Raw genomic sequence first — 9,457 nt, 5'->3', positions numbered from 1 at the left:
TCATAGACAAATGCAAGAGATCCTCTGCACTCAACCCATTATCAATATATTAAGGACATTGAAATATTTTGTGCCTTAAGCTACTAAAAATGCCTTCCTTTTTAAACAAAACAGGGATTGTTTGTCCATATATTGCAATATATTTAAGCTGGCCAACTACGTCAAAGTCATCCCCGAAATGGCCAGTCCTACACTCAATTTTTATCTGATGCATTAAGAATTCTATTGCTTCATTATACATTTTACAAAAGGACTAAGTTTTACCTGCAACTTACTAGCTGCTTTCAAAGTAAAACTCCCAAACTTGGTTGCCCTTTTATTAGCCACCTGTGGCATCACCTGACTATAGCTGGAAGGGGTGGGAGCTGTAAAGGCCCCATACACGGGTCGATAAAAGCTGCAGACGGACCGAGTCAGCAGTTAATTGACCCGTGTGTGGGGCCATCCCCAATCGATATGTGGCCGAAAGTCGGCCAGATCTCAATTGGGCAGGTTAAAAAATCCAGTTGGATCGCGGCCGCATCTATGCGATCCCATGGTCCAACCACCCATATCGGATCCATTATGATGCGATTGTGGGCCCAGCCCGATATCGCCCACTTCAATGTGGGCATATCGGGGAGAGATCCGCTCGTTTGGCGACATCGCCAACGAGCGAATCTCTATGTATATGGCCACCTTTACAATTGATACCATTGTTGCTAATATTGCACAGATACTGCTGAGAAATGTATCAACTAAATGTAACAAATTGTAACAGTTCAGATGCTCCTGGATCACATGAGCTGCCAGACTGAAATGCCAGAAACATGAACATTAAAGTTTAAACTTAAATTTGGGGAAAATGGTAAAAAAATAAAAGATGAAAAACAACTGAAAAAGTCTGTGTTTATGGTGAACAATATGGAAACAGCTAAGTTGAAAAAAAAAAGGTGTTTGGAAGGTGAACAACCCCTTTAATGTGTTCCAGTTATATAATATGTATAATATATAATATATATAACAATATGTAACACATAGACGCCTTGTTCAATAAAGTGTGTATTGGCCCACTGTAAACAATACCCAAATGTACATTTACGTTATTGAACTTGAAAGTGTGCTACTTGATCTAATATTTACTGCGGCCCTAAATCTACACAAAAGTGAGCACATGTTGCTGCACCGGCACCACTGAAAGCTCCTAGACTAGAGAAGTGGATGGGGACTGCGAGGGAAGGGGCTAATGATGAAAAAGTCTCTTCGTCCCAGTTCCTTAATTAAATGCATAAAAAGCACAGAGAGCACATCTGGTTTCAATTTCTCTCCCTTTGATGGCATCATGTTCCTTCCCCAGATCAGGGGGCTGTATGTCTGTCTATGGCAGCTTAGAGCCCAGACTTCTGCCATTGGAACACATGGACCTCAGCTCTCCTGAGCAGCCTCTGACTCAAATCTCACGCATTTCCCTAATTTCCCATTCCTTTTACTTCAAGAAGAAAGACATAGAAGCCCCTCATTTACATGCCTGCCACAAGGCCATCCATTAATCTCCAGGCTAAAGCGGCTCCATTTCACATCTGAATTATCTGGCACAATTTCCCTAAATACCAATAGGCCTGGCTAAGGTAGTCAATAGGAACTACCTCATAAGTAAGCGCCAGTAGGATTTGGGTGAGGACATTGATTTCTGTTATATGGTTCATCTGCTTTATTTCAGCTGTTTTCAGGAGGAAACCTCGGATGACTTCGGAAAAAGATTAGTGATTAGCGCCGGTGGTTTTTCATTTTTGCCAGTGCAGAGTCAGGGAAGGCGTTTGGGGAGATTGGTCGCCACAAAGACGAGGCGATTAGTCGCCAGGTGACCGAATCTCCCCAAAATGCCCAGTGTGGCCTTACCCTTAACCTCCCGGGCTAGGGCTTGAGCATGCTCAGTGTGCTCCTCTCTCTCTCTCCCTCCCTCCTCTCCCTGCTGTAATCTGAGCCCAGAGCTATGAGTGAGCAGGGAGAGACTCAGACAGGATGTGATGTCACAACAAACTAAAATGGCAGCTGCTATCGTAAACAAACAGAGAGAGCTTCTAGATCTGTTTACTCAAGTATGGTAAAGCATTCTGCAGAATAAATAAAGTGTTATAGCTTGCACCATTGTGGCTAATCTATTGGCAATAAACTGATTTGATGGCTTTCCTTCTCCTTTAAATGCCACTCACATTTACTGCTAAACTAGCACTTATGCAGCATAGACTGGGTACTGTTTAACTGAGTGCAGGTCTGCTGATCAGCTCTATAGGCCCAGACTGGCAATCTGAATATGTTGGCAAATACCAGAGGGGTAATGGTAATGCAACAACACTTTTTATTGAACTGGTTCTCTGAACAGAAAGGAGAGGACACTGAGACCCCTCTCACTCCAATGTACTAATTACTTGTACACAAATCCCAAAGTCATGAGGTTATCATTTCTGTCTAAGCTGACTGATTGGGACCTAATGAGACTATAGGCCAACACAGCAGACCACAAGGGTATTGCTATGTGCCATTGGAATTGTATTGGTCATATCTCAATTATCAAAACGTGATACAGCTAAACATGTTATGATATTCTAATGGCAGACACTGCCCTCCATACACACCATGCACCAACCTCCCATTGTCACAGGGAGTTGCACCTAACCACAGATTTGGTCCAATCCAATAATTTGGTTTGATAATCACCTTCCGTTTCATTTGCACTGAGTTGCATGGAATTTAATGCCAATGTATTCTTTGGGTGACCATTAAGATATATGTACTTTTAAAAGTGATTCCTTGGTGGGCCCTGGCATTATTTGCTGATACATTCGGGTACCCACAATGCATTATAGTAAGCAATGTGCTGGGGTCCTAGCTTTGATTTCAGCCAGGGTACTAGAGGTTTGTATGTTTGCTGGGTGCTTGGGTGGCTTTCCTCCAAGTATTCCAGTTTCCTGCCAAATTCCAAAAAGAAAATACAGGAAGGTTAACTGGCTCCTGATATAATTGACCAGAGTGTCTTAGATTGTAAACTCCCCTGGTGCAGGGATTGATTTGAATGATTTAAAATCTCTTTCGTTGATAAAATAAATGATCATGATAATATGATGAGTGGTAATAGTGCCAATATTAGTTACACCACTGCTAAAAATAAGTGACTGCATTTGATGTGAGACTTTGGCATTTTGGCTGATCTGATACTGATGATAGGGAATTTAGACTGTAAGCTCATGTGGCACGGGGGCTGCTGTAACCATGGAGCTGAGCATTCCAGAGCTCTATAAATATAAGAAACTAAATAATGCTTAGTACAAAGTAGCTATGTGTTCACTGAAAACAAATATACATAAATTGTCTTGTAAAAAATATAAATACACACGGCTAGTATAGATTTCAACACAAGGCAGTTTAGAATTGCGGGAAAATTAAGCCCCAAAATGCTGCAGGTTTTTTTTTATTCTACAGTTATTTTAGCCGGCAGCAAATCTGCTGAAAATACAGAAAAATGCAGACAAAATAGCTGATTTGCTCCAAAAAAAGGTTCTCTGCAGCTCTTATCAAAACAATGCAATTTTCCAACATGGCCTTAATCATAAGGAGTTAATTCTGAAAGCAAATAATCATCACAAGGAGTTAATTCTGAAAGCAAATAATCGCAGCGTTTGAAGTGACGGCTCTCTGCCTGTCAGTGTGCCTCCCCACATACATGACAGTTGCACTCGGATACAAAAGAGAGACGGCACAGAAACCTCAGGCTCAGATCAGAAGTTGGCAGCGACTTGATAATCGCACAGGATTGTTGCAGAGGAGAAAAAGTAGGGGAGGAGGTTCTGATGCAGGAGAAAAAAAGGGGGTGATCTGTGAAACGTCAGGAGCAGCACAAAGGCTTTGCCACGTAATTACAGGCAGTTATTAAGGCGATCTGCCCTCCCCAGGGTCTCCAATTTTCATTTACTCCTCTGCACAGTCTCCCCCTTCCATGCCAGTCTGGAGCTTTTGATGTGCCAAAGAGTTGCTTGATCCAACTGAAAGGAGGAATCGTTGGAAAGGAAAAAAAAAAAAAAAGAGGTCCCCAGACTATTGCAGATTCCCCTTCCCTGTGCAAGAAGAGATTTTTTGTTGCTGTTGCACATACATCTGCAAGACATCATCATCCTCATCCTCCTCAGAGCTGCAACAACCCAAGAAGTCACTCCTGAGATTGGAGAGTGCAGGGGAGAGGGAGGGAGGAAGGGCAGAGAACTCTTTGCTATCAACATGCGTCAGGGCTGACAACTTTCTGCTCTTGGACTTTCTCTTGGATTAAGGAATATTGGACAGAAATAAATAAACTCGTTGTCTGCGCGACATCGAACCAAAGAGACCCATCTTCCGGATCTTGGATTATTATTCTCTGGATTCCAAAGATTTGGGATTTCTCCCCCGATTGCTGCGCCAAGCCCAAGAAGGAGAAGTAGCCGCGTTTCCATCTGAGCGCTTTTTGGAGATTTTGAATCTCTCAACTAAAAACTTGATTGGAAGCAGCATGAGCTCCAGCTATAACCACCACGTTGTGGACAGGCAAGGCAGCCGCTTGGAGAGTCCCATCACGGCCAGTCTGGACAATTTACAGGCCAAAAAGAACTTCTCGGTGAGTCACCTGTTGGATCTGGAGGAAGCTGGGGAAATGGTGGGGGCACAAGCCGAAGATGGATCAGGGGAAGCCGGCAGGAGTTTACTGGAGTCCCCGGGTTTGACCAGTGGAAGTGACACTCCTCAGCAAGAAAGTAAGTGTTCTCTTGGCCCCTATAGGCACTCGCACTTGTGGCCTGACAGGCGTTACTCAACTACAGCTCTCAGCTTGACAGGCAATGTCTCTGAGAGGGCGCTGGGAGTTTTCCTTGGGCAGCTGTTGGCCACATGTTGGAGGCTCCTGATAGAGGCAGCTATTGAAGGAGAAAGAAATGCCAGGTTTTGGCATTAGAGGTAAGAAGATGCTAAGAGGGGGCACTAAGTTATAAGCGTGGGGATCTGTAGCTCATCAACTCCAGGCGCTAACTTGCCCTGTTGTCTCAAAGTACAACCGAGTCAAAAAAGAACAAATAAACAAGGTTTTACTTAAAGGGCGGTTCACCTTTTTTAGTAAATTATAAGACAAATTTTCTATTGGTCCTCATTATTTACTTTTATATTTTTTTTATAGTTTTTTAATTATTTCTCTTTTTCTTTTGACTCTTTGCAGTTTTCAGATGTGGGTCACTGACCCCATCCAAGAAACAAATGCTCTGTAAGGCTACACATGTATTGTTATTGCATTTTAAATAGCAACGTAATTCAACATAGGATCTAGATGTCTTGGAATTTGATTAGATAAATAATAAGTTTTATTTTTTAATGAATGAATAATTGTTGCAGCCCCTTCACTGGCCCTTATTAACTCAGCCATGCCCCTGTAATAAATATAAGCTTTACTGAGATATATTTGTAGCCCTGTATTACCAGTCACCTTTACTAACACATCCATTGCTGTGTATCTGGAATAAATAAAGCCTATGACTATAAGCAGATACAAGATGATGACTAAAGTGGGTAGAATGGGAGAGAGAGGGGAGATTATAAGGACACTATGGGGCATTGTTATCAACTGTTATTTCCTTTGCGTTTTTTAACCAATTGAACTGTATCTATTCTCTCTAAAGCTGGCCAATTCTAAGCAACTTTTCAATTGGTATTTATTACTTATTTTTTAATATTATTTTAATATGTTATAGAGTGGCCAATTCTAAACAACTTTTCAATTGGTCTTCATTACTTATTTTTTTTATATAGTATTTTAGTATGTTGTAGATGGGCCAATTCTAAGCAACTTTTCAATTGGTCTTCATTACTTATTTTTTTATAGTATTTTAATATGTTATAGAGTGGCCAATTCTAAGCAACTTTTCAATGGGTCTTCATTACTTATTTTTTTATATTATTTTAATATGTTATAGAGTGGCCAATTCTAAACAACTTTTCAATTGGTCTCCATTACTTTTTTTTTTTTTAATAGTTTTTAAGTATGTTGTAGATGGGCAAATTCTAAGCAACTTTTCAATTCGTCTTCATTACGTATTTTTTTTATAGTATTTTAATATGCTATAGAATGGCCAATTCTAAGCAACTTTTGAATTTGTGTTTATTTCTTATTTTTTATAGTATTTTAGTATGTCGTAGAATGGCCAATTCTAAGCAACTTTTCAATTGTTTTTCATAACTTTTTTTTTTTTTATATAGTTTTATAGTTATTTGCCTTTTTTCTGACACTTTGCAGCTTTCACTGACCCCATCTAAAACAAATGCTCTGTAAGGCTACAAATGTATTGTTATTGCTGCTTTTTATTACTCATCTTTCTATTCAGACCTTTCCTATTTATATTCCCCTCTCTTATTTAAATCAGTGCATGGTTGCTAGGGTAATTTGGACCCTAGTTACCAGATTGGTTAAGATGCAAATTGAAGAGCTGCTGAATAAAAAGCTAAATAACTCAAAAACCACAAATAATTAAAAATGAAAACCAAGTGCAAATTGTCTCAGAATATCAGTTTCTACATCATACTAAAAGTTAACTCAAAGGTGAACAAATTACAATCCCATTAATTTATACACACTTATTGGTCTGATATCCTGTCACTATAAAGCCTTAGTTCCCCTTGACCAAGGTAAATGCTAATCATACATCATCTTAAACCCTATAGACAGAATTTGGGGCTCATGGGGAGATTTGGGGCTCAGGCAAGGCTGCTAAAGGGCCACGTGGGGTCTCAGCAGTAATTAACACGTGTATGTACAGCAGCTTTGTCACATTAACACTGGGAAATGCCTTCAGAATGGGAAGGAATGATCCATGAGATTCATTATTCAGGGCAATGGTGGAGCTGTCATAATTAAGGATTTACATGGGGCCACATGGAATCTGCTTTTCTATTGGACAAAAAGTTTAGTTGATGGTGACTGACAATGTCATTACAGTGTGTAATAATCATGTTATTGAAGTAGACAAATGCTTGTCATTTCCATTTCAAATAGTGCTACATAATAAATCGATCAGCCATAAGAGCAATAATAATAATAAAAAAAAAAAAATAGGGAGATATTTTTACCAACTACAGGCACTTTGGGTGGATAGTGTCAACTGCGAGAAAAGTATTGTCTGGGCATCCAAAAATAAATACGTTTTTCTTTAATTCATTCTCGGCAGGAAAAACTTCACAGCAAAACCAATGTGTGAATAAATCCTGGTACAGAGTGAATTTATTTTCCCAATTTTTTTTTTAATTCTATTTTTTTTTAATAAATTATGTCATTCTTGTTCCTCTTTTGAATACACCAGTAACACACCGAGTCTACATTTCGTTTTTTTCCGTTCCTGGGTAGCTACAAAGTTTAGTATTTACTTGGTGCAAGGGTTGGCTGTATAATGCTACACACACACACACATATATATATATAAAGCATAGTAGCATAGTAAGTAAGGTTGAAAAAAGACACACATCCATCAAGTACAAGCTTTTTTTTCTTTTCTTTTTCTCTATATCTGCCTAACTGCCAGTTGATCCAGAGGAAGGCAAAAAAAAACATCTGAAGCCTCTCCAATTTGCCTCAGAGGTGGAAAAAATTCCTTCCATGTATAAGAATATGATAGACTTGGCCGCAGTGTAATAATCTCTACAGATAGGCCAGAGCTATACACACACAGTGGTCTTCTTTCCCCTTTATATTAGAGTGCGGGTAACGGGTTTATAGACGATTATATTGCTCAGTAGAAGAGTAAAATAATGAAACAGAAAAGTGTCGGTTACATTTATCAAGGCGAATTTTAGGGAGACGTAATTGTTATTTATTCTCCCAATAGGCTCAACAGAAATACATTTGTATAGACACAAAACAGCAGATTATTGGTTCTGCCTTTGCGTTCCATCCTGCTATGCAGTTATATCTGCGCCTCTTCTCTAAGTGCCAGCCCACTCGGCAGTTACATTCGTCCGCTTCTCTAAGTGCCAGCCCGCTAGGCAGTTAGTGACACGCTGACAAACCAGTACAGATTTGGACTGGTGGCAATAAAAGAGCGGAATGTGCCTTTAGCCCCCCTCTCCTACAGGACACCCGATCCCTAATGAGCTGGCCGGGGGCAAGGGGCACTGGCAAATCCAGATAAAGAGCGCACTCTGAGAGCACAGGGAGTCATTAAAACTCTTACTTCGTTTAGACCAAAGACAAGGCACTTGCAATAAAACGCCATTTACTGGCCTGTGTTTGATCTGAAAGCAGCTCCCACATATTGCCAATTGCTTTATTACTACTCCAGGAGGGAGGGTTTGGGGCTACACTGATGCACAGGACAGGCGGGTAAGGATGAGGGCACTGCTGGTCTGAGAGAAATTCAGCATTCAACGCCTACTCCACTGTATTATTATTAGTCTTGTTATTATGGTTCCACTGTATCAACAAACAACTGCAGGGATCATTAGCTCTGCATCTCTTCTACTGACCTTTAGCTACTACTACAGATACAATTATAGGATCTTCAGGCCTTTATAATTGGTGTGTGTAAATACAAATGTATTTGAGCTTTTGGATACGAAGCCAGAATCAGCCAGGCATACAGTATAAACTCCATACATTATTGGGACACTTTGTTGTAAATTAATATTACAGGCATCAGTGTCAATATAGGTGCAAGATGGGCAGGTAGGATTCCAGTAACTATCATGATATCATTTGGGATAGTCACCTCCATTTGGGTTGGAGGTATTTATTGTGACCTTGTACTGTAGCGATACAGCATTAGCAATATAGAAATGAAGGTTAAATAGGAAGGAAAATCCTATAAATAATGAAATTCTGGTCCCTGTGACTTTTACTGCAAGTTTTAATTGCACCGGGAAACTAAGTAAATATTGCTTGTACATTGGGCTAATAAACACTAGAATATAATTATTCTTCCATATACCCCCTCCTCACCCCTCTCTCTTCTCCTTCACATAAAATGAACAGTCCATTCTGTCTTAATACAGATATAACATATCCCTTTCTGTACTAGACACACACACATAGGCATAATGATTATTACTCAGTCTAAATTACTGTAATATCATGTAGTCTGTTACAGGAGTAGCCATGTTGACCTGTAAAACCATATTGTTATTTGCATCTTTTTGAAAGCCTCTTTGCCATGCAAAATATTTCCAGGGCAACAGAGAATGGAAAGTTTTGGTTGGATAAACTATACACTGAAATCATTTTAGCACATGGCGCAAAGTAACCCATTGCTATGCCGGTATGCCTACAGGTGAGGGCAGCACGCAAAATAATAAATTGTGTGCCCTATGACTATCCTAAACCCTGGCACAATAACGCATTGCACCTTCAGCCTGCACATCTCTAAGTGTGTGAGGTATAGTGTGTGAGGTTGCAGGAGCAGCTCAGTTGCCTGTAAGGAAG

At 40.0% G+C, this 9,457-nt stretch overlaps 1 protein-coding gene across 2 annotated transcripts in view; it reads left to right on the top strand.

Moving 5' to 3' along the window:
* Positions 1-3,676: 3,676 nt before the first annotated feature.
* Positions 3,677-9,457, top strand: part of LOC108715742 (paired mesoderm homeobox protein 1) — an 84,988-nt gene continuing 79,207 nt past the window's right edge. The window contains exon 1 of one of the 2 annotated variants that reach the window (XM_018261169.2): positions 3,677-4,760. In XM_018261169.2, the coding sequence (XP_018116658.1) occupies positions 4,520-4,760 (241 nt within the window). In that variant the 5' untranslated portion in view covers positions 3,677-4,519. The remainder of the gene's footprint in view (positions 4,761-9,457) is intronic. The other variant, XM_018261168.2, reaches the window with a different exon arrangement.

This window comes from Xenopus laevis, chromosome 4S (assembly GCF_017654675.1).
Source record: "Xenopus laevis strain J_2021 chromosome 4S, Xenopus_laevis_v10.1, whole genome shotgun sequence".
In the NCBI taxonomy this organism is placed as follows: domain Eukaryota; kingdom Metazoa; phylum Chordata; class Amphibia; order Anura; family Pipidae; genus Xenopus; species Xenopus laevis.
Note: the sequence above shows the minus strand (reverse complement) of the source record. Positions and strands in the feature narration are given on the sequence as shown.